Source organism: Lynx canadensis, chromosome X, assembly GCF_007474595.2.
Source record: "Lynx canadensis isolate LIC74 chromosome X, mLynCan4.pri.v2, whole genome shotgun sequence".
In the NCBI taxonomy this organism is placed as follows: Eukaryota; Metazoa; Chordata; class Mammalia; order Carnivora; family Felidae; genus Lynx; species Lynx canadensis.
Window position 1 is genome coordinate 42,281,243 of NC_044321.2, and position 24,462 is coordinate 42,305,704.

At 53.3% G+C, this 24,462-nt stretch overlaps 3 protein-coding genes across 6 annotated transcripts in view; 2 read left to right on the top strand and 1 right to left on the bottom strand.

Annotated features, from left to right (window-relative positions):
• CCDC22 (coiled-coil domain containing 22) overlaps window positions 1-1,157 on the top strand; it is a 13,286-nt gene extending 12,129 nt beyond the window's left edge. Inside the window, exons 15-17 of the mRNA XM_030305002.1 lie at window positions 149-208; window positions 288-362; window positions 799-1,157. Coding sequence (XP_030160862.1) covers window positions 149-208; window positions 288-362; window positions 799-912 — 249 coding nt within the window. The 3' untranslated portion in view covers window positions 913-1,157. The remainder of the gene's footprint in view (window positions 1-148; window positions 209-287; window positions 363-798) is intronic.
• Window positions 1,096-20,143, bottom strand: FOXP3 (forkhead box P3). Of its 4 annotated transcripts, XM_030305008.1 has the most exons (13): window positions 20,067-20,143; window positions 15,449-16,087; window positions 7,566-7,794; window positions 6,931-7,035; window positions 6,705-6,843; window positions 6,230-6,317; window positions 6,055-6,159; window positions 5,075-5,162; window positions 4,806-4,886; window positions 3,937-4,087; window positions 3,187-3,263; window positions 2,346-2,447; window positions 1,096-2,136 (listed from the first exon to the last, which is right to left on the bottom strand). In XM_030305008.1, the coding sequence occupies exons 3-13, from the start codon at window positions 7,770-7,772 to the stop codon at window positions 1,987-1,989; spliced, it is 1,293 nt and encodes a 430-aa protein (XP_030160868.1). In that variant the 5' UTR covers window positions 7,773-7,794; window positions 15,449-16,087; window positions 20,067-20,143; the 3' UTR covers window positions 1,096-1,986. The 4 variants fall into 4 exon arrangements, with proteins under 4 accessions (XP_030160868.1, XP_030160866.1, XP_030160865.1 ...); XM_030305006.1 differs by lacking the exons at window positions 15,449-16,087; window positions 20,067-20,143 and adding an exon at window positions 14,490-14,870; XM_030305005.1 differs by lacking the exons at window positions 15,449-16,087; window positions 20,067-20,143 and having other exon boundaries at window positions 6,705-6,801; window positions 7,566-7,877.
• The window catches only part of PPP1R3F (protein phosphatase 1 regulatory subunit 3F), a 16,138-nt gene continuing 11,403 nt past the window's right edge, over window positions 19,728-24,462 (top strand). The window contains exon 1 of the mRNA XM_030305001.1: window positions 19,728-20,734. Within this exon, the coding sequence (XP_030160861.1) occupies window positions 19,728-20,734 (1,007 nt within the window). The remainder of the gene's footprint in view (window positions 20,735-24,462) is intronic.

Below are 24,462 nucleotides of genomic sequence, written 5' to 3' on the forward strand. Positions count from 1 at the left end.
AGCCTTGTAGGTACACTGCTGCTTGGGCCTGGCTGTGTGCCATGGAGGATGAAGTCAGGGGAGTGGGAGAGGGTGGCCTTGTGGGGTCCTGGAGGTGGTAGATGTGGGGAGCGTGGGGGAGGCCCACTGATCCCTTCTGTCCGGTCAGGATGCCAAGAAGGATGATGCCGTTCGGAAGGCATACAAGTATCTAGCTGCTTTGCATGAGGTGAGTGGAGAAGCGTGCCTGGGGCTGCCTGGGGTGGGGCATGGTTGGGGTGCAAGCCTTCTGCTCCTGCCATCCCCAGAACTGCAGCCAGCTCATCCAGACCATCGAGGACACAGGCACAATCATGCGGGAGGTTCGAGACCTTGAGGAGCAGGTGAGGCTTGGGGTAGGAGGGGAAACCAAGACAGGCCAGTGGACAGCAGCTTGGTTAACATCACGAGAGGCTGTGGGACCAGACACAGCCTGTGGCTGGACTCTCAGCCATGCCCCTTAGTAGCTGTGTGTGTGTAAGCTGGCATAGGCCAGTGGCCTTCTCTGAGCCCCAGTTTCCACCCCAGAGGTCTTCACACCTGCCTCCCAGGGCTTCAGCTTGAGTGTGCGGTGGCTAATCCTGCCATATAGCAAATGATGCTTTAGGTGAACAGATGACACGTGCAGAGGCCTGTCGGTGGGACACAGCAGGCTATTGTTGGAGGAGGGTGGGGGGAGCACGGGAGGGGCCTTGAGTGGCCTCCATGGAGGCAGGGTGGCAAACAGGAGCTGGAAAGGGGGCCCGGCCCACTGAAGGGATGCGATTCGCGTTGCCTTAGATCGAGACGGAGATGGGAAAGAAGACCCTCAGCAACCTGGAGAAGATCCGCGAGGACTACCGAGCCCTTCGCCAGGAGAACGCTGGCCTCCTGGGGCGGGTCCGTGAGGCCTGAGGAGCCCCCAGCATAGGTCTCCTCCTGGCCTTAGGCAGGGATTTGGGATGTTGGGGGCCATGGCCAAGCGCTTGCCCTAGCCATTCCCTCTGTTGGCTGTGCAATTCCTCCTGCTATGGCCTTAGCTCCAGACCCCTGCCCACCTGACCCCAACCCTTATCTGGGGTGATCATCCAGAGTGTGGGAATTTGGCTACAGTTTATTGGGGTTAGGGCCTTGGATCCTGAATAAATGAGGGGCTCTGACTGCAGTCTAAGCTGAGGCATGGATGGGGACGTAAGGCACAGAACGGGGGAGGTGGGGTGGGTGACAGGAGAGGCATGGGGTATATTTGGTGATTCAGTGTGTGTGTGGCTGTGAAAGCCCATGTGGGACTCAGGAAATCCACTGTGGCGCTGTGTGGGTGTGCGCACACGTGAGAGCACAGGTGTGTTCTGATGGGCTGTGTGACCAAGAGGATTTGTTGGGAGCTGCCGGAGGATGTGTGTGACTGGTATGTGTCTGTGTGGTTCTTTGGGTCCTGAGATCCTGAAGCTACCAAGGCTGCTTGGGGACACCCCGTGTGGCCCTGTACCTGTGGGCCTGGAGGATGGTTGTGGGTGTGTGCTTTGGGGTATGTGGGCTGACAGGACTGTGCTCAGGTGCGATCGTCTGCGTGATTGCAGATTTGAGGTTGCCTGGGTGTGCTGTGGCAGGCTCTTTGTGTTTTGGTACTTGTATTGCATCCGAGGGACAGGACTGTGACTGCCTGTGTGTCTTTTTGAGCCCCCAGGGTCATCTGGGAGAGTGACTGAGGCAGGCCATATGTGTGGTTGGTTGCAAAGGCTCGGTTTGGCTAAAGAGCTTGTAGGAAGCCAGGCCTCTGTGAGCAGCCTTGGTGCAGAGCATATGATCTAGGAGGGTAGTCAGCTGAGGATCAGGGTCCCTGGCAGGCAAGACTGCGCACCCCTCACTTCTTGGTCCCTGTGGGCACATCTGGGGCCTGCCACCCCTGCCCCAGGCCACTTCCACCACCCCCACCCCGTCCCCCGTTTCGGCCCCTGTCCTTCCTTCCTCCTTTCCTTGGTCTTGAGATTAGGGGCCAGGTGTGGGGTTGGAACACCTGCTGGGCCTCTGGCTCCTCTTCTTGCGGAACTCGAATTCATCCACGGTCCACACGGCCCCCTTCTCACTCTCCACCCGCACAAAGCATTTGTGTAGGCTCAGGTTGTGGCGGATGGCATTCTGTGGAAGGAAGGCCGGCCAGGCCAGGGGCAGGGGAGATGGGTAGGCAACCATCCTCCAAGGTCAGCACTACTCACCAAAAACCGGCCTCCTGCCCCTTTCCAGCATGCCTGCAAGCCCAGCCTCAGGTCCTCCCACTCCTGAACTTGGTGCAGCACCACGGTGGCATTTGAGGCCCTCCCAGCCACCGCCACCCCAAAGGAGCTCACCTTCCAGGTGGCGGGGTGGTTTCTGAAGAAGGCAAACATGCGTGTGAACCAGTGGTAGATCTCGTTGAGGGTCCGCTGCTTCTCGGGAGCCTCCAGGATGGCCTGGGGGTAAGGGGGTGTGGGGGTAAGGGAGCCACTCCCTCATAGTTGGGCTGAGGGTGGCAGTGTCTGACATGGGTAGAACTGTGGGAGCTTGATTTGTTTGGATTTAGGAATGGGTTTAAGGGTCAGAGATGATGGCTGCAGTGAGGTTCTGGGTCAGGATGTCAGGATGGGGCTAGGCATAGGTAGGGGAATGTGTGATGTTGTGTAGGGATTAGGTGTGGGCCTAGGATGAAGGTCTAGGCAGGCCCTGATGAAAGTTCTGGGAAGGCATTAGGGAGATTCAGATGAAGGGGTTGGGATGGGGTGAGGACAAGGGTCAGACAGGTGTCACAAGGAAGTGGTTAGAGGCAGGGTCCAGCTGGGGGATATGTGGGCACATTGGGATATGTGAGGACTAGGGAAGGAGTTAGGATAATATCTGGGGTGGGTTTAGGGCCAGGGGCAAAGATCAGGTTGGTTTGGGGGCTATTTTACAGGTCCAGGAGGGGGTTAAGTATGGGGTTGAGATGGGCATAAGGGAAGGGTTGGGTCAAGGGCCTGAATCTGGCCTGGGTAGTGGTTAGGTTTGGGCTCGGGGCAGGTCTGGGGTGAAGCCAGCGTGGGGGTCGCATCTGAGACATGGGTTTGTTCGTGCAGGAGCCTGTACTGGGGGCACTCAAGAGGAAGGCTGGGACTGTGGGAGGCTTGTCCTCACCCCGTTTCTTTTCCTTCTCCATGGTCTGTGCTGCCTGCTTACCCAGCGGATGAGGGTGGCGTAGGTGAAGGGTGGCCGCATGTCGTGGAACTTGAAGTAATCCATGTTGTGGAAGAACTCTGTAGGAATGGGGGAGAGTCAGGTCCCATTCCGGGGCTCCTCGCCCCCTCTCCCATCCTCCAGTCTACAAGCAGAGTCTACGCAGCTAAAATCCTAAAATCCCTTGCTAACAGCACCAGGCTTCACCATCACAGTTCTTGTGCTGAGCACCGGACATCAAATGTATCATTTACTGTTTGTACCACTCCCACCTCAATGGGCCTTATTGTTTCCAAAGTTTAAAGGAAGTGGAGTATGCACACAAAGGGATGTAACTGGCCACGTGGCAGAGCCAGGATGACACTCAAGGGCCCTGATCCCTGATAAGCTCCTGGCCCCGGACCTTGTGGGTAGTAGGGGATTCGTGAGCTTGGGAGAAGGGAAAAGGAGAGTCCCTGGGAGTTGCTTAGCTAGTTCCCTCCCTTCTGATGACCAAATGGAGTAGCTGAAGCCCAGAATGAGGGCTTCTCTCCCAGTCCCCAGGAGAGATGGGGCTAGAAATTAGAAACCATAGTGGGGGGCTTGCAGGCCTTGGAAATGCTGAGAGACAGCTTTTGTAAGCAGTTGTGTTTTCCCAAAGGCTGGGTGGCAGTGCTGGGGAAGAGCACTATTGGGGCTCCTGTCTCCCACCCAGTGCCAGTCAGGGGCATTAGGGGTTCAAGGGGCACCAAGTATGGCATGGGACATCCTTGCCTGGGAATGTGCTATTTCCATGGCTGCCCCAGAGGTGCCTCCGCACAGCAAACAGGCCGTCAGGGGCCTCCTGGGGGCTGGGCCAGGCTGGGCCAGTGGCGGCTGGGGTGCCAGTGGCCACGATGCAGCAGGAGCCCTTGTCGGATGACGCCTGCAGGAGGAGGGAGAGGCTGGTGATTCAGAGCCTTAAACTTTCCACTTGAATTTTAAATAAGTGTTTTTTAAAAGCAAGGGAGCTCTCTTCTCAATTCGTCTGGTGTGGAATCCCATGAAGCAGTGTGTGCTGTATTTATTAGAGTGTGCGTGTGGACCCGTGTGTGTGTGTGTGTGTGTGTAGAACACCAAAGCTGGGGCCTCGAGCTGGGGTTGAATCAGGCTTCTCTTCTCCCCAACTGTGACCTTAGGGATGATGGTAATACCTATTGAGGATTAAATCAATATGCTCTAGCAACGTTCTCAGAAACGGTGCCTGGCACCCGGGGCCTGCTTCATGGGTGTGTGACCTGTTTAATCACATAGATCCCTGCACTTTGTTTACTCCTCTGTGGTTATCATCTTGAAATCTGAGCCCCGTGTTGTTATCTTGCACTGGACCCTGCGAGTTACATAGCCAATCCTGCCAGTAGCACGGGGTCTGTATTCAGTCAGTGTCTGGCTATTTGCTGTTGCTTTGAAAACTCAAGAGCATGATGTTTTGGGATCTTAGGGTCAGAGGCTTTGTAGTTGGAGGGGACAGATTTCCAGGTCTGGGAATGTTTGGAGCTGGGGACAGGGGCCCAGATGTCCTGGGGCCTGGGTGCAAGGACAAGTCCCCATCCCCCCCCCTCCCCCAAGCAGTCTGTGCCGCCTACGGGCCTGGCGTGGCTCACCGTGGATGGAGCTTTGGTCAGAGCCATCTTCCCAGCCAGGTGGGCCTGCATAGCACCTAGCTTCTCCTTCTCCAGCACCAGCTGTGAGGATGGGCACAAAGTGAGGCCTCACCTTGGCCATTCTCCACCACACCTTTTTGCTCAGGTTCCCTGGGAGTGCTCCACCCCCTCCCTTTATGCCAGCCCCCATCCTGGGTGAACTTGGCTTCTGGCACAGGGTGGACATAAGGCTTGCCCATCATCACCCAACCACCCCTCCCCTACATCACCTGCTGTTCCAAAGACTGCACCACTTCCCTCTGGAGGAGACACTGTGCCCTGCCCTTCTCATCCAGGAGATGGTCCGCCTGGCAGTGCCTGGGTCGGGAGGAGATTCCATGTGGGTGACCATGGTGGACCTGGCTTCCTGGCTCAAATATTCCAAGTGAGGAGGGCCAGACACTCTGGGAGTTCTCTCTTCGGAGTCTCAGCCTCCCTCCCCTCTCTATACCTCAGTCTTCCTCTTATACCTGCTATTCCTTCAACACACGCTACTTGGCACCTCCTGGTGCCAGGCCTGAGCTCACCAGCTGAGCCTGGCCAGGGTGCTGGAGATGATGTTGGAAGGCTGCTAAACTGAGAGCAGGCCAGGTAGGTGAGGGCAGGAGGGGCACCCCAGGTGGAGGGGACAGCCTGTGTAAAGGCCTGGTCGTGAAGAAGACAGGGTGCAGAGTTGCCACTGATAGTTGGGTTTGGTTGGAGAAGGGGTATGTGCGTGTGTGATGGGGCTGAGGGAGGCAGCAACAGCCACTGTGAGAATCTAGGACTTTAGGGATCAATAAAATCAGGCTGGTGTGTTGGTATCAGGGGTAGCAGGGCAAAGCAGTTAGGAGTGTGGTTTCTGGAGCCTGGAACCTTCTGCCTGGGTTCAAACCACAGCTCTGTCACTTAGGAACTGGGTGATCTTGATCAAGACACTTAACTTTTTTTGGCCTCAGTTTCTGTATCTGTAAAATGGAGGTAAATAATAGTATGTACCTCTATTATGATGCCCCATTACACATATGAGGAAACCAAGGCCCAGAGAAGCTAAGTAACTTGCCCAAGGTCACACAGCCAGTGAGTGATAGAGCTGGGATTTGAACCTACAGTCTCAGCCTTTGCCTTTTGCCTCTTCGCTACCTATGAGGCCTGAGCTGAGACCTGTACCACAGGCCTCCTCCTACAAACTGGGGGCCCTCCCGGACAGGATAGGGCCTGGGTCACTCACTTGAGGAAATCCTCTGGCTCCTCGAAGACCTTCTCACATCCAGGCCACTTGCAGACACCATTTGCCAGCAGTGAATAGGAGCCCTGGGGCACGGTTGAAAGGGTGCTGGGGGAACAGAGGGTGTTCAGGGGAGGGAATGCCAGGGCAGGGGTCCTTCCCAGCCTTGTCCACTGACCTGTCTTTCCGGGGTGTGCTGGGGCTTGGGAAGGTGCAGAGCAGTGCCGGCTCCCTGGACACCCATTCCAGGCTGGCCACGTTGATTCCTGTAGGTCAGGACAGGGCACCTTTGGGGACTGAGAGCTCAGCCCACAGAGACTCTCATTTTGAGCTTCCCACCCTCCTGAGCTTCGCAGGCCCTGACTCCCAATGGTTTCTGTTGTCCCTCACGTCCAAGGCTTCTGGTGGAGCCGCTCAAAGACTGCCATTTGCAAGTGCTGACATTTTGACTATGCAAAGATCTGCAATTCCATGATTCTGACATTCTGCGTCTTTAAGGTTCTGAGCCTGACATTTTTTTGGAGGTTGGAGTTTCCAATATGATAAGGCCTGATACCTCTGCCCTCCTGAGGGCTACCATTCAGCAGCCTACACTGCTCACGTTCAAGGACTTGGGGGCTCGGGTTCTGTAGAGCCGTGGGGTGGGGTGTTACCAGGTGGCAGGCCGGGCCGGGCCTTGAGGGAGAAGACACCAGTGGCAGCAGTGGGTGGTGGGAGGCTGATCATAGCTGGGCTGTCCAGTGGGCGCACCTGCAGCACAGGGGTCCGAGCGTGGGTATCCACCGTTGAGAGCTGGGGGCACATATGGGCTGTGGTTTAGCCTGCCCCCACCCAGTTCTCCTCCCTGCTCCCTCCTCCCTGCCCAGTCCGGGCCAGTACCTGGTGCATGAAGTGTGGCCTGTCCTGGAGGAGTGCCTGCAAGTGGGGCGAGGGGCCCAGCCGTGTCCCAGAGGGTGCCACCATGACTAGGGGCACTGTAGGCAGCTGGGGGGGGGGGAGAAGGCAGGCAGGTGAGATGTCATCCTTCTTCTCATTGGCCTACATGTCTAATTCACACGCTCCTCACCACAAGCCTACATGGCAGGGACTCTGACCATCCCCTTTGCACATACGAGGAAACTGAGGCTCAGGGAGAGTGAATGACTTTTTCAAGATCAAGCAGCTAATAAGTGGCAGAGCTGGCCTCAATCCTATCGCCTCAACTCTTTGGGCTCCAGCCCTCCCCTCTGTCGCATGGGGAGGGGGTCACATGGCCATGCCTGTGGGACCATGATAGGATCTCCTCTCCTGAGACAAGGATTGGGAGGTTGGGGAGAGCCTCGAATCTCTGAGACCTGCTAACTGGGGACTTTCTTGGCCCTGTGACATCTGCATAAGTCACAGACTTGCCTGGGACCCAGAAAACCACTTCCTGTGCCCCAGCTGGGCCCCCCGCCCAGTGCCACAGTAAAGGTCGGCACCTGTAGCCCCAGGTACCCCACCCTGCCTGCCCCATTCTGGGCCCTGGGCCTCACCTGCAGCTGTGATGGTGGCATGGGGTTCAAAGAGGAGGAGGCATGGGCCCCGCCTCGGAGGTCCCGGCCCTGGAAGGTTGCCCCTGGGCCCTTGGCCCCCAGCGGGTCTGAAGTCTTGGGTCCAGCCCTCCAGCTGGGTGAGGCTCCTGGGGATGGGCCAAGTGCCAAGGAAGGGGCCGAGGGCTTGGCTGGCCTGGGGTTGGGCATTGGGTCCTTGTCCGAGGGCAGGCTGTGGGGACATATGGGGAAGGAGTTACACATGTCCCTTGTGGGGTGTGTGTGTGTGTGTGAACTGCTCAACCACCTGAACCACGTGGGCACCTCCGTTGGTCAGAGCAGGCATTGGCTGGGGCATGTCCCCAAAGGCTCCCCAGCTGAACCCCACCACCGGTCATGTGTACGTGTGGCACACACCACACACACATTGGTGTCAGGAATACAGGTATGTGTGTCTCCACACATGCCCCGTGTGCAGATGTGCACTGGTCCAGCACTCGGCTTGCCTGTGCATGCTGGCACAGCCCTGGTGGCGATATGTCCTCCACAAGGGAGGTGGGGGATTTGGGGTGGTTTGTGGGGCCTCAGCCAGGGCAGGTCTCAGCTTTTTTCCCCAACCATTTGAGGCTTGTCTCCAGGCCTCAGCCACCTGGGCCTCTCTGCACTCTGCACAGGCCACGTGACCTTTGCTGATCTTGCTGGGACTGGTCCATGACTCTCCTGGTGGCATTATTTTATCCCAGTGACCTGGCATACACAAGAGTGGAGGGGGGCATGGACTCAAGATCCCTCTGGCTGCTGTGAGAGGGACAGACTCTAGGAAGGTGAAAACAGGAGTACTGGTGAGGAGGCTCCTGTGATAATCCAAGCAAGTGACAGCTGGGGCACAGACCAGGGTGGTGGCAGTGGAGATGGTAAGAAGTAGGTGGATTTTGAGTGTTTTGAAGGTGGAGTCAGGAGAATTTGCTGGCAGCTTGGATGTGGTGGGGGGTGGTGAGAAAGGGATGGTCAAGGTGACCTCCAGGTATTTGCCTGAGCAGCTGGAAGGACAGAGCGGACATCACCTGAGATAGGGACAATGGGGACAGCAAGGTTGGGGGTGATGACACCAGGTGTGGATAGACACAAAGGGTCTGGTGTTAGACATGCCAGTGGAAATACTGAGTGGCAGCTGAGTACAGGAGTCTGGGGCCCAGGCAGGGGCGGGGTCTGATCATCTCTGGGCTCTTGCCCCAAACGGAGCTGACATGGCAGGTGCCAGAGAGGAGAGACTGGCTCTCTTGAGCCAAGGCCTGTGGGAGCATCTTGACTCAGCCCCCACCAGAGTTTATCCCAACTCTGCTGTCCAAGCCTGCACTCATGCTATATGCCCTGCCTGGAAAGTCTGCTCTTCCTCTGTATGCCCTATCTGAACCCTATCCAGAAAGTCCTCCATAATGGCTCCAGGCACCTTTGCTGAGCCCCAGAACCTTACACTCTGCAACAGGCAGGGCTTCAGTTTCTTGGAATCCCAGTCTAAGAGGAAGCCAGAGCTGGAAGGGACTGCCTAGTCCAGCCTCCGTTTTACTGAAGGGGACACCCAGGTGCAGCGTTTCACAGTCCCATGGCAACTTGAGAGCTCCATATATTTCTCCAGAAAGTGTGCATGTGTGCACATTTCACAAGGCCCCTGATGTGGGGCTGTGTGTGTGTGTGTGTGTGTGTGAGAGAGAGAGAGAGAAAGAGAATCCCCACCCCGCAGCACTGGGTTAGGCACACAGCTGCCGATAGTAGCCTAGGCCAGCACAAGGAGGGTTTAGGGGAACAGTCGCTCCTTCCTTTCTTTACTGTGAGCTCACAGGGGTTGACAGAGTTCTAGTGCAGAGGGAGGTTGGAGGTGAGAAACGAGGTACTAAATTCTTAGGCTCTCGGGGTTAGAACATTACTGAGTGAGAATCAAGAGCCTGGGTCTACGGAGGCTCAGAACTCAGTGACCATGAGGAGGTGAACAAATGCATGAGGGCAGAGATTGAGGTGATGCTTCTAGAAGCCAAGGCATGTCAAAGACTGCCAAGAATCCACCAGTAGCTAGGAGAGCGGCATGGACAGATTCTCCCTCGCAGCGTCAGAAGGAACCAACCCTACCTGCACCTTGATCTCGGACTCCTGGCCTCCAGAACTGTGAGACAATAAATTTCTGTTGTTTAAGCCCCCTGGTTTGTGGTAATTTGTTACAGAAAACTGAGTAAACGAATACCGATTTTTGGTCAGTTTATAGATGGTTTCTACCACTCTGGCCTGGCCCACGTTGCTGGCCTGTGGTCACTTCTGAAGCTGCCTGGACACTTGGCTGGGGCTTATAAGAAATCTCCTCCCCAAACACATCTGGAATGGCCAGACTCAGGGAAGCATCAATACATTCTCAGAAAGGGGACATAGATAGGGTCTGTCTGGTGGTGGGGAACCTGGAGGGCCGGGCTGGGCAGCCGGCTTCCTGCATTGTCTGTTGGGGCGTCCCTTTCTGACTGTTTCTCAGAAGCTGCATGGAGGATGTTTCTGGGACACAGAGTGTGTTTTCATATCGGGGTCTGCATCTGGGCCCTGTTGTCACTTCCCCAGATTTTCCGCCATTGACGTCATGGCGGCCGGATGCACTGGGCTTCATCGGCACCAAGGAGGAAGAGAAGGGGGCAGATACCCCACCCCACGGGTTTCGTTCCGAGAATTGGCTGGCCCATCCTGCAGCTGGCTTGGCCCAGGTGGGGGTGATGTGGGTGCTTGCGGATGTGGTGAGTGACATCCATCTGGCCACCATGACAAGCCCTGGGCCCTGTAGACCTGGCCCTTCTTGGGCCATGGAGAGGCCCAAGGTTTGATGCTTGGGGAGTACTGTGTAGAGCCTACAGGTATTGGGACCCTGGGGATCTTCAAATGGTACTATGCCAGAGTCACAGAACCTCAGAATCACTATACTTCAGAATCACAGAACATCATTTCTTAGGTTCAAAGGATCTCAGAATCTCAAACCCACTCTATGGGGTTCAGGGGTCCAACCTCTCAATACGGGAAGGCCAATGTCAATGGTGTCCAAACTCACTAGAACTCCCTGAAGGACAGGAAGGTCACTACTTCATAGGGTCTCTGGCTTACCAGGCTTGGAATTGTAGCAAGTCTCCTCTTAGCCTCCCTCCTAAGTTCTGTGAAGGCAGGAGGGTCAGAATCATCTCCTCTCCTTCCCCCAGCCTGGGGCTGGGCTATGCCACTAACTAGCTATAACTCTCCTCAGGCTCATATGTAAAGTGGGACAGTAATAGTACCCCTCTTCTAAAGTTAATGCACATGAAATGCTTAACAAAATGTCAGCTCGGTAAATGAACACGTACAGGGCCTCAGTCTCCCTGTCCATTCTGGGATGATGTTCCCACACTCATAGCCATTCCATGAGGGATAGGGAAGGAGGCAGGGAGGTAGAGGCCAGCGTGCCTTCAGCTAGGGCCTGCCTCATGGCATGGAGCAGGAAAAGCCTCGGCCTTTGCCAGTAGAGAGCCCACTGCCAGGCTCTATGGAGGGGCTCCAGGATGGAAGTTACCAGGGGCCAGGGTCAACTCTCGGGACATGGCTAAGCTCTATTCATAGCCAGACACAGATACATTGACTGACTTATGTCCCTCCAGTATCACCACCCTCTGGCCAAAAGGCCTCTGAACCCATGGGACTATGGGACCCCACCCAGACTAGCTCTTGTGAGGCTGGGCCCTACACTGGCCCATGTGGCCACAGAGCCTCCTGCCTGAGTAAGGGCCCAAGTCATGAGAAGGCAGAAGGAGGAATGGCAGCAGCTGGCGGGCAGCTCAGGTCCCCCTCCTCCCCTCATGGGTGCTGAGAAGTAAACTGAGGCCCATGGTGGGGGCAGACAGAACCAGGGCCCCACTGAGAATCCCATGGTCTGAGCTTGGGTCTCAACTTTGCCTCTGCTTCTCTGTGAGGCCTTGGGAGAAGCCCTCCTGCCCATCTCTGGGCCTCAATTTGCCCCTTTGTACACTGGGTGGGGAGAGGCATGGAGTAGATGAGGGCCAGGGCCCTTCTACTTTGTGTCTGGGTGAGTTGTTCACCTGTCTGCAGGGCATCAAGTTGACAACTGCCCCTCTATCCAGGGGACTGAGAGACAGGGATACATAGAGACAGAAACAGAAAGAGACAGACAGATAGACATAGGAGAACAGAAAGACCCAGAGAACAAGAGATACAGAGAGATGGGAGAAACATGAGGTGGGACAGAGATAAACAGAGAGTGTGAGATGCTGAGAGAAAGAGAGACAGAGTGACAGAGATGGGGGAGGGGAACTCATAGGAGCAGAAAGTCATAGAAGTACACACAAAAAGGGAGACAGAAAATGAGAGAAACAAAAAGGACAAGAGACAGAAACAACAGCACATAGAAATGGAGAGAGACAGAGAGAGAGGGAGACAGAGACAGAGACAGAGACAGAGACAGAGAGGGATGCCCCAGATAAGAACAGTTACTGTTAGCTGGTTTTTGGCTGGAGGAACTGAGGCTGCATCAAATAACAAGGAATAAGGAAGGGCAAGATGCTGGGGACCTATGGCCAGGGAATATATTGTACTGCAAAGCAACAATCAGCAAATCAGGATAGCCCAGGTATAAGAACAGACACTGAGGAACAGAACAAAATGGGAAGCTCAATCACAGACCAATGTCTAGAGGGAATCGAGTTTGTGATGAATGTGGCATTTCAAACTGGGAGACAGGGGAGAATATATTGTTTAACAAGTGTTTCCGGGACAATTAAGGGGAAAATAAAGTTATTCAATGAATAATCAGTCCATTTTCCCACCAATTCCTCTCTGCCCAGTTTGAAATGTCATGATCATGGACCCTGCAATAAAACCCAGATGTATTACAGAGATAAACGATAATATCTAATGCTGCCTTTGGGTTTACTGAATGCCAGACTCTATGCTAAGCACTTAACATGGTTAAGATATTTAATCCTTATAACAACTCTTTGAGGTAGGTACTACTAGAATCATCACAGTACATATGAGGAAATGAAGGTACAGACAAGTTAAATGCCTAGCTAAAAATCACACAGATGACTTGGTGTGAGGCTGGGTTTGTCCCAGACAGTCTGGCTCCAGTACCCACACTCTTAACCTCCACAGCAAATGGAAAAAATGAAGCCATAAAAGAGACTAGAAGCCAACACAGGCGAACATTTATCTCATTTTCAAGGACTTTCTAAGCACAAAACCAGAGACAGTAACCACAGAAGAAAAGAGTAACCCATTTGACTATATAAAAACATCATAGCATCACAAAACTCCATAAACAAATATAAAAAGTGATAAATTGGGGGAAAATATTTGCTACATATGTATGGCTATTGGAAGGTTAATATCCTTTCTAAATAAAAAGCTGTGACAAATCAATAAGAAAAAATGATGAACACTCTATTAGGACTAGGGATATGACCAGATGACTTAAGAAAAAGTACGAATGATCAACAGTATAAGTAATCAAAGAATGCAAATTTCAACAATGTGGTAATATTTTTTCTTACCTGTTATGCTGAGAAAGGACTTAAAAATGATAATACCCACCCAGGGGCTAGCTCGAGTACAAGGAGCATAAAACAGGACAACCTTTTGGAAGAACAATTTGCAGAGAGGGTCGGAAACCTTAAAAACGCACACACGTGTTGCCCTGGCAACTCCATTTTCAGGAATCCAAGGAACTAATCAGGGATGATTCTGGGGAAAATCTAGAAATAACCTGAACGTCTAACAATTGGCACTTGGTCAATTCATGGTTCATACCAATGTGAGGACAGTCTTGACAGCCATGAAAGATCGTCTGTTGGAACAATTTTTAGTGATCTACAAAAATGCTCCTATTCTTTGAATAAAGCAGGAACAATACCAACAGAGAGAGTGGTTCTAACTTGGTTTTTAAAAAAAATACTAACAGTGAAGAGTCAGCACTTGCTAAGCCTGCAGAGATGAGATCGCCCCAGCCCTGAACGACTGCTTGGTTCCTGGACATGGACTCTGGACACACACACACACACACACACACACACACACAGTCCTGGGGTAGGACCACAGAGTTAAACCACGGTTGCCAGTGACTCAAAGTGCCCCCCAGGAGGGTCTTTCATGCCATGCAAGCACAAGTTCAATGAAATGCTCAGCCTGACCTGACAGCTCACAACCCTCCTTCGATCGGGGCAAACAAAACTGATGCTCACTCTTGTAAAATATAAATGTCTTCATCAACGTTACTCAATACACTATTATTAAGCACCAACAGTCCAAAGCTCTGTGATGGATGGTGGGTGGGAAGGCAGGTGGGGGAGGCTAGACAAGAGAGCAGGAGAGACAGTGGGAGATAGACGGACAGAGACAGGGAAGCTGGGCAGAGCCAGAGAAAGACAGAGTGGTGGAGAGTCTGAGTACCTGGGAAAAAGACAGAAAGAGAGGGGCAGAGCAACATGGAAAGAGGGAGACAGGACCAGCAGACAGAGAGGGATGGGAGCTATCAGGAATCAAGAGACAAAGAGGAGGGAGAGGTGTAGTTGAAATTTTCAGTTACACCTGGGCAGTGTTTCAGGTTGTTCAAGGCTCGGGAATTCATAAAGATGGGCAGTTGGCATATTTTAAAAGTCCTGCCCATCTATATATCAGTTTATTTATCTTTGCCTCTGCCCACACATTGATTAAGTACTTTACCTATCAGTCTTCTGGCATTGATTATTACTATTATTATTGTCAAAAATATCTTACCTGACTGGAACCACAGTAGTTGTGTGCGTCTTGATGGTACCGGAGGGCCCCTGCCTGCACTGCCCCCCCCCCCCGCCAGTGCCTACCTCTGTGCCATCTCTTTCACTGGACCCGCATCTGATGGGGGAGAGCAGGGACACTCACCTTCTTGAAGTGGACTCACAGAAAAGGATCAGCCAGGCTTGTGGGAAACTGTCGCATATCAAAAACAACTTTGCTTTTATACCGAGAAGAAAAACCACGGTGTGGAAGCCACAGACCTCTCTCTTCTAATAATCCAATTTTTTTTTCGATGAGTATGTGTGCTGATAATCACAGGGTGGGGGGGGTTCTCATAGTTTTTTCTCTCTCTTGCTCTCTCTCTCTCTCACTCACTCTGTTTCTCCTCTTCTTGATTATGAGACTTAAACGGAAATTTTGAAATTTTGGGTTTTTTCTTTGCCCTTTACGAGTCATCTGAAAATATGATTTCTTCCCCTCACCACAGAGGTGAGAGGTATCAATGAGATAACAGGGCTCATGAGAAACCACAGTTTTTTAAACAAAAGTGTGTAGAGTTAGAAAAAAAAAAAAACAAGGGAAAAAAACTCAAATAAATCACAGAGGCGTCCCAAGCAGGTAGAGACATCACTCTGTGTGTGTGATGGAACGGGAAACACCAGGGAAAGAAACTGAATAGGACTGGGTTTCCAGAAGCTTTGCTTTGCTCTATGCCTCAGTTTCTCCTTAGGGAGAATTGATACGGTCAGCACTGCTCTTACTGCCCAGGGAGGGGGAGCTCTGCATCCCGTCTTCCCACAGAGGGTGAGGGGCATGGAAGTTATTTCACGGAGAAAAATGCAGGGAGTCCGTCTCTACCCCCCACCACCACAATTCACAGAATATAAGAATCTGAGAATCACTGGCTCCTAGAATCCACTTAGCATCACTAAGGAAAGGGAGAAAAGTCTTGCCTCATCATGTCGTAGAGCCTGAGAACTCAGACCTGGAGGGTATCCTACGGGAAAGGTCCTGACAAGGCCCCTGGTGTTAATGCATCCATTCTCATGACGGCCAGAGGCCCCCTGGGACCCCAATCCCCTCATAGTCAGGGATACCATGACCTGATGCTTCTGAGGTCCTCAGCCTTTGCAATTTTCTACTTCGACAAATTCCAGCTTCCAAGGTTTTAGGATTCTAGATTACCGCCATCATCCCCATAGCTGACATTGATCTCCAGTTTTCCAGGTGCCAGACATAGTGCTGAATGATTCTCACAAATGATCACATTCAGTCCTCACTGCAGCCTGTTGCGGTCCATCTTGTCATCACAGCCATCCTACAGATGGGGAAAACGGAGGTGCCGAGTAGTTGAGCAACTTGCCCAAGATGACAGAGCTGGCAAGTGGGGGCTCTGCCTTCTTAAGGTGCCGGGCTTAAAAACCCCCAGGTTTCCTTGAGCCCCAAAGTCTTGGGTTTTAAATTCTAGGATGCAGTGACAGCGAAGTTCTGAGATTTGGAGATTCTTCTGTGGGCTTGAAGCTTGTGAGGTTTTATGGTTGTCCAAGTATTGGTAGCTGCATTTCCTTACTTCAGCAGTGACCCCCTCTAACCAATGGTTAACAGGGGAGACCAGGCCCCAGGGGCTTCTACTGATAGGCTGTGGCTGAGGATCCCAGCCCCCAGTTCCTCAGCGCCCTGCATGGCCCAGGGTTCTGTCATCCAATGTCTACTCCAACTCCTCTGCAAGACTGGCTTCGGGCCTGGGGAAGAGAAATTGGAAACGGCTTTTTATTCACATGATACAAACCCAGGGGCCAAGAACCACTCCTTCGCCCCTTCACCTTTCTTCTTCCCCTCACCACCTCCCAAGTCCTGAAAAAAAGGAGAGCCTCTTTCCTTAACTCAGACTCACCTTTCTGGAAAAGCCTAGAGGGGGCCTGATGGCCTGGCTTTGTGAAGATAAGAAAAAAAAAGGTGAATAGAAAAAAAAAGACCTAAAAAAAATCAGCCAACAACAACAATTAAAAAAAACAAGAAACCAACCCTCCCTACCATTAGTTCAAAACAAGACTTTCACTGGTTGAGGCTTCTGAGTTGGTGGGACACATCTGAAGCCCAAAGATGGCCTGTGTGCGCAAGGCAGCCAGGGGAGGCACCAAAGTGGAATGAGGTTCTCAGATTGGAGGCCTGCAGGGACCTCATGTATGGCAGGAGCTTAACAGGTGTGGCATGTGGTTGTGAGCAAGAGGGTGTGAGGAGCTTGTTCATCAGGAAGGAGTCCTGGGGAGCTGACTTTAAGGATGTTACCAAAGCTAATGACCCCTTGCTCCTCATGGACTTGGGTCTCAACATTCTTTATACTCCCTGTATAACTAACTGTAAACTAGACCAGTTCTAGAGGTCAAGGCCTCATTCCTTGCCCCAGGACCTGTCCCCTCTTGAGAGAGGAGGCTGGTTTTCTTTTACAGGGTCAGAGGTGTGGGCTGCATCCTTCTTATACCCTCCCTAGGCCACCTCTCCCTTATTGTCACTCACTCCATGAGATGAGTGGCCAGAGAAGTAGGGGGATAGCTGAATGAGGATGGTGGCCTAGAGTACCAGGAGGCCACTTGAGTGGGGCCTGGTGTGTCGGTGGGGTGATGCTACTGCTGCAGAGAGCCAGGACCCTTGCAGAGTGAGGGCTGGGGGGGTCAGCTGGGCAGAGAGGGACAGGCAGAAGTCACCACCTCCTCTTTGTACTGGACTACATCCTCTTGTGTGGAAGACTTTAAAAAAATTTTTTTTCAGAGAGAGTGAGCAAGTGAGCAGGGGAGAGGGGCACAGGGAGAGAGAGAGAGAGGATCTTAAGCAGGCACACTCAGCACAGAGCCCAATGTGGAGCTCAATCCCACGACCCTGGGATTGTGACCTGAGCCTAAATCAAGAGTCAGACGCTCAACTGACTGAGCCACCCAGGTGCCCCTTGTGTGGAAGGCTTCTGGGGGAGAGTACACAGGATTACACAGGCACATCCATGAAAGTCCCCAGAGAAGGGGAGGCCTTTGACAAAGACTTGAAGGAGGTGGGGGATGGAGCCATGTAGACATCTAAGTGACTCCAGAGGAAACAGCCAGCTCAAAGGCCCTGAGGTGGGAGTGTGTGATTTTCTCGACGTCTAGGAAGGTGGTCAGTGTGGTTAGAGTGGTGTGAGCAAGAGGAAGATGGGTTGGAGGTGAGGTCAGAGAGGGGACTTCGGGGTTAGACCATGCAGGACCTTGTAGCTCGTGGTAAGGACTTTGGCTTTTACTCTGAGTAAGGAGGAAGCCACAGGAGGGTTGTGAGTACAGGAGAGACATGAACTGCTTTAGGATTTAACAGGATCTCTGACTGCTGAGTGTAGAACAGACTGTAGGAGTGAAGGTGGAAGCAGAGGCACCAGAGACGAGGAGACTACTGTAATAGTCCAGTGACTGATGATGGTGCTGGCAGTGGAGAGGGTGGATCTGGGAAATATTTTGAATGGAGGGCTGACAGAATTTGTTGAAGGGCAAGAGTCCTGGGGCCAGTCTAGGACACAGATAATACCCTAACAAGAAGTCAGGAAAAAAAATTCTATCTTGTGTAAGCCCCTATTCTTTTGTGATTGTTTTCCTGTTACTTGCGACTGAACATATTCCTTCCTGATCCATGACCTCACCCTGGACACTGAGACTTGAGAAAGGGAGGTGACTAGGGGGGTAACCTTCTCCTTCCTAGGGATGCTGTAAGTCAGAACCTTGCATACAGTAGGTGTTCAGAAAACCCTCCCAGGATGGAGGGGGAAAGTATGAATGGCCATGCTCAGTGGGCAAAAGCTACATTTCAGTTTAAGGCAGGACCTTAAAGGGAGAGAGAAAGGATGAGGAAGCAGAAGGAGCAGTGCTTGTGGAAGAGGGAACAGCAGAGCAGAGATGGGGGACAGAAAGAGGGAAGTGAGGCCACTTTGGGGTGTGGAGTGCGAGACAAGAAAGACGGGACTTTGGTTTGTGATTACATTAGTTGATGTCTGCCAACATGTCCAACAACCAACTCCTGGTGGCATGCAGTCAGGCTCAGTGTTTTGCTGAGCTCAAGTTAGAAAAAGCTCATTTTCCAGAAAAGGTCAACTTCTCATTTGGCCATTCATTCAACAATGGTGCCAAGTCCTGGAGAATGCTGAGGGTGACAATCAAGGACATTCTTAGCTAGTGACACTGCTCAAACAAAGGTTCCATGGTGGGCAGGGAAGACCCAGTAACTGTGACAGCCGAGTCCGTTTTGCTTTCTTAAACCTCACACTACGGAGCAGTCTAGGGGATTCATAGCCCTGGGGCAATGAGAAGTCACGAAGGGCTAAGGAGAAGGTAAATCCAACCACAAGACGAACACTCTCCCTAATGGCTGCGCGCATTCTACGGATCTGTGGCCCAAGCACCCTACAGCCCAGACCGTCTACGCACCGTCCCCTCGTCTGGCCTCCTTATTATTGGCTGTTCATCCCCTCCTTCACACAACCTACAATATCCCGGTTGGCTCTGCTCTTTCTCGTCCCGCCTCCGAGTCCTGCGGTCCCGCTTCGCTTTCTAGCCTTGGCATTGGTTTATTTCATGCTAGCACCGCCCTTTGAGGCCTTAACTGCCTTCAGTCTGGCTCTCTCATTGGCTATCCGCTATCAATATCTTCCTGGCTCCCGCCTCCATGGTCCACTTCCATTGGGCCTGCCTCTCCAGTCCCGCCTCCGAGGCCGCTCTAACACCGCCCCTTGGTCTCTTTCTAGCCTTTGCATTAGCTAGTTCAGCCCTGTCATCGCCTCCTGAAGGTATAGTGCAAGCTCACAAGACTCCCCATTGGCTCGCTGTAGCTATTATCTTATCGTCATCTCCTTTACGCAACAGGCGCATGGCTCCCCATTGGCTATTTGCAGTTTCTGTCTTCGCGTCCCATCGCCTACGCAACTAAGGGATTTCCTACTTTTCGGGCCTCTCCATTCGCTCCCCATTGCCCCCATCGCCTGTAATCATTCCATTTTCCCCGTCGCCCACATGCCGCTCCCGCTCCCACTCCCCCACTACCTCTCCTACTTTTGCTCTTTTCATCCCGGGCCTCGCACCACACCTATTTAGCGTCCCCCTCCATTGATTCCCCGACCATCCCGCCTCCTGCACCGCCCACTCTCGGGCATTCTCATTGGCTGCGTGCTTCTCCTGCACTTGAGTCACCGCTACGTCATCCAGGCGCGGCTCCCCATTGGCTCTCTGCTATACCTGTCTCCATCTCACCGCCTACGCCCCCCGTGAGCCGTAACCCACCCCGCGTTGGCCTTCCCATTGGCTGCCCGCCCCTCCAGGCCCTGCCCCCGCCGGTCCCGCCACCCGTGCCGTCGGTGCCGCCGCCGCCGCCGATATGGCGCGCCCGGCCCCTGTGGAGCCCCCGCTGCGGCATCCCGCGCCCCCCTCGCCGGCTGCGGGTGAGCCCCGCACCTCAGTTGAGGCAGCGGTGGCCCCGCGGAGAGTGCTGTTCGCCGACGAGGCCCTGGGGCTGCCGCTGGCGCAGCTGCGCCGCTACCGGCCGTGGGGCGGGCCCGGGGCGGGCAAGATGGCGGCGGCGGCCGGGCAAGATGGCGACGGCGGCGGGGCTGACGAGGACGACGATGGCGAGGATGGGGATGAAGGGGAGGAGGAAGAGGAAGCTTGCCCTGAGCCCTCGCCGCTGTGCCCCGTCCCCGCTGGCGGGGGGTTTTACCTGGTGCCCACATTTTCGCTGCCGCCTGCGCCGGGCCGTCTGGAGCGCTTGGGGCGCGTCATGGTGGAGCTGGAGGCGCTGCTGCCGCCTCCTGGAGCGGTCCCCGGGGGTGCCGGGGTGTGGGTGCCTGGGGGACGCCCGCCGGTGCTGCGCGGGTTGGTACGCGTGCTGAACCGCTCCTTCGAGAAGGCGGTGCACGTGCGGGCCTCACACGACGGCTGGGCTTCCTTCTGCGACCATCCAGCGCGCTACGTCCCGCGCAGCCCACCGGGGGCAGGAGCGGGAGGACCAGGAGCAGGAGATCCCATCCTGGATCCCGGCCTGGGTCTGGGCTTGGGCCCTGGCCAGGCGTCCGCCTCCTCGCCCGACGATGGCGGCCGCACTGACCGCTTTGCCTTCCAGCTGCCCTTTGCTGAGGGCGCGGGCGATGGGGCGCGCCTGGACTTCGTGGTGCGCTATGAGACCCCCGAGGGCACTTTCTGGGCCAACAACCACGGCCGCAACTACACAGTCCTGCTCCGGATCGCACCCGCTCCCACACCCACTGATGCTGAAGGGCTGCCCCAGCAGCAGCAGCTGCAGCAGCTGGAGCCACAGCCCGAGTGCCAGGGTCCCGTGGAGGCTGAGGCCAGGCAGCTGAAGAGCTGCATGAAGCCGGTGAGGCGCAGGTAATGTCTGCCAGCGCCACCTCCGCCAACACAAGGCTGTGTCTGGGATGGAGGACGAGCATCCTGACCCAGGAACCCTGCAGGCCTGCTCTCCAGGACAGGGAGGAGGGCGCATTCAGTCAGTTAGTCAAAGAGTAATAGAGGCCAAACATATGCTAGGCTCTGTTTTAATTACTGGGGTTTCATTCATTCATTTATTGAATTCCACTGTAAAGCCCTGAACAAGACAGACCTCTTCCCTGCCCTCAAGGATCATACAGGCTCCTATTGGAGACGGTTTGAAGAAAAACAGGCCAGCAGATAAGATACATAGGGATAAGATTAGTTGCTGAGAGGAAAGTGAAAAAAGAGGATAGTTTGGAGGGAATAGCTGCTTTAGAGTGTTCAGGGAAGGCCTTTAAGGAGGTGAGTCTTTGATGATCATAAGAGTCCTGCACAGATATGGAGTGGAGGGGAGAAAGTTTGTAGAAAAGGGAACAGGGAGAGCTTTTCCAAGGAGTTGCCATTTCAACTGAGTCCTGAATGATAAAAGAGGAGTGGTTGTGCACACATATGGGAGCATGGGTGTTCCCAGGCAGAGGGAACAGTGAGTACAAAGGTCCTGAGTGAGAGTGAGCTTGGCGTGAATGATGAGCAGTGTGTGGGAGTGGACAGAACTTCAGTGATATGGTAGTGTGGACCAAGGGCCTTGCCAGTGCGGACAGGGAATCTGATCCCCATTTGACAGAGCAGCAAACCAGGGACCCAGAGGGAGAAACTGGTTGAGGAAGTGATGGCGCCTGGCTTTTCCAATTCTACCACCACTGACCTTGAAGCCTGTGCATCTCTTTACTGTTAAGTTCTAATCTAGTGTAAGGCCTCCTGGAGGATTGAGGGGCTGAGTCCATGCTCTCCCAGGGAGGCAGTGGCTCTGGCAGAGGCAGAACCAGGTGGGCCTGGACTTGAAGCTCTCCTCCTTCGTTTTTGCCTGTGGCCATTCAGAGCCTGGGAGAAGGAACCAGTTAATCCCAGGAGGCCCTGATAGGAGACTAGGTTTTCTCAAACTAAGAGTTCTTTGAGGGTATCAGCTAGGCCTGATTCTTTGGGGGGGGGGGTCACCTAAGTCTATCCTGGGGTAAGTAGTCTCTGTGCACCTGTGGGAAGTGCATACATTTCCCTGCTTCTGGGAGGACTGGAAATGGGGATGGGAAAATGTGTTTGGGACCTTGTATATGCTTGATCAGAAGCCTCTGGTTGCAGCAAGATGTTTGTGGTCCTGGCAAGGCCTTAGGCTGTGAGTGAGTGGTTCAGAAAGGTCCAGCTTGGGGCTGGGGGGTAGATGTGTCTGGGTATGTGAGCAAGCAGGCAAGCACCCACTTACTGACCTGTGAACTCCATAGTAACCTGAGACTTAGTTTAAAGGGGGCAGGCAGCATGCCTTTCCTTACAGTGTTAAGAGAGTGGATTCTGACATCAGAGTGCTTCGGTTCAAATTGCAGCCCTGCCATCTATTGGCATTGTGAGCTTGGCTAACTCATTTGACTGCACTGTACCTCAATACCCTCATCTAGAAAACAGATAATTATAACCCCTACTTCACAGGAGATGAGTAAAAGCCCCCGGAACCGAACGTGGCTCATAGTCGTGCCAGAAAGTGTTAGCTAGTGTTTATATTTGTATTTAGGGAATCACACGTACAGTTCTTTGGATACCCCTCCCAAATGCTGCTCTGCCTATCACCTGCTGTGTGGCCTTGCCTCAGTTTCTTCATCTGTAAGCCTCAGTTTTCTTATCTGCTAAAGGGGAATGACAGTCACTTTGGTTGGATTGGATGCAGTGAACATGGGCAAGGTACTGAAGTGCGGTGGTAGCTGTGAAAGATAACAGTGGGCAGCATTTACTGATCTCTGAGCTGAGAGCTTCAAGTCTGTTCCCTCCTGAGCCCTGCTGTGCATGCTGTGTGGTATAGGTGCTATGATTATGCACGTTTAAGAAAGGAGACTGAGGTAGCTCAGGGAGATGAGCCAGCTTGCTCAAGTCCACTCAGCTAGTGAGTGACAGGACCAGGGAGGACATGCTAGGGGCATTTTTTTCCTACTCTGGAAGGTCTGACCAGGTTCAGGGAAAATTCTGCATTTCACTCCCAGTGTTCCCAGCAGGTCATGCTTACCTTTTAACTGTTCTCTCTGTGTCTCTGTCTCTCTTTCTCTCTTTGTCTCTCCCTTTGCTTTTTTGAGGCATACCTATACAAGGCATACTGCTCTTTAGGGTTCAGTGGATTTTTACGTATGTATGTTCTTGTGTAGAGATCACCCAGATCAAGGTTTCGAGTGGTTCCAGTGCCCCAGAATCATCTTCATTTCTATCATTTCCTAAGTTGTCTTCCCAGGTGGCTGTCATGGGAGCCCTGTCTGTAAGATGCAGCAGTTTGGGTAACAGTTTGGTCATCTTAGAGTGTAAGAGGAAGAGAACAGAGAAATCAAAAGCTCACAGGGCCAAGGTGGGTGGGGAGGGTGTTTTTCTTTTAAAATACATGGGTGGTTTTAAGGAGAAATTGAAGCAGCCCGTTCAGACAATTGTTTTGGTATCTGGCCCCAGGTCTGTGGTTCCTAACATGACTTGTGATATTATTTTAAGTGGGCAGATGGCTTTTGGATAGCTTCTTTATCTTTTGATCTCAGCTCTTGCAAAGGGGAGGTTGCTGCTCATTGCAAGATCAGCGGTAAGATTTTCTTTGTAGGTCGGTGGCTTCCTTGGCGAGTACATTTCAACTTATCATTTTAAAAGCCGTGTGCTTCTGGTGACTTGGAGCGCTGTTGAAGAACAGCTGCCCCCTGCGACCCAGCCCCCTTGGGAAATGGTAGCTGGTAGCCGATCTCAGGGGATAGGCTTAACCTGCAGGCGCCCCACACTAGAGAGCTCCTAGTTCAGAAGTGTTGGCTACAGGCCCACTGTGTGGTGTGCACCAGGCACAGGGCAAGTCTTGGGTAGCCACTGGGATACAGCTCAGAAACCGAAATGGCCACATTCTCTGGATCGCTGGACCAGGCTTTTGATAACCCTTCGGCTCGGAGATGATCCATCAACAAGCATTTGTTGAGGGCCTGCTATGTGCTGGGCACAGTGCTAGGTTCAGTCAGGGAAAAAGCTGCAGACTGACGCTAAGATGTCAAAGGGTTTAATGGTAGAACTGGGTGGGAGAGGCAGGTACCGAGGGCTTGTATGAGTCTTGGTGGAGCCGCTGCTCTGTATTGGGCATTTTGCCGAGGGTTTGCATGCACAGTCCTCATCTAATCCTTTCAAAACATTCCCTGGGAGAGAGACTGTTTTTACCCCTCTTTCCTGGATGAGCAAACTGAGGCTCCCAGAGTCCAGAGTCCTAGGGCTGGGTCCGGAGGAGTCCTCCTGGTCTGCCTTGGCTTAGTACCCTTAGGGGTGTCCTATTCCTCTTAAAAATAAAGACCAAGAAAGCTTTAGCATGACCTTCAAGAACCCCCTGCCCTGTCCCGCAGTCTGGCCCACACCGCTACTAGTCTCACACTGTCCTCTGCCTTCTGAGGTCCTGTCACTGCTGTCTTAACAAGGTACCTTACCCCTTCCTGCCTCAGGGCCTTTGCCCTTGCCGTTTCCATCACAAGGAATGTTGGTCCTGTGCTCCTTGTAGTCTCCTCATTTTGATACTTCAGTTCTAAGAGTACTTCCTCTGGGAAGCCTGTCCATCCCAACATCTTCAGGCCCCAAAGTTGTCA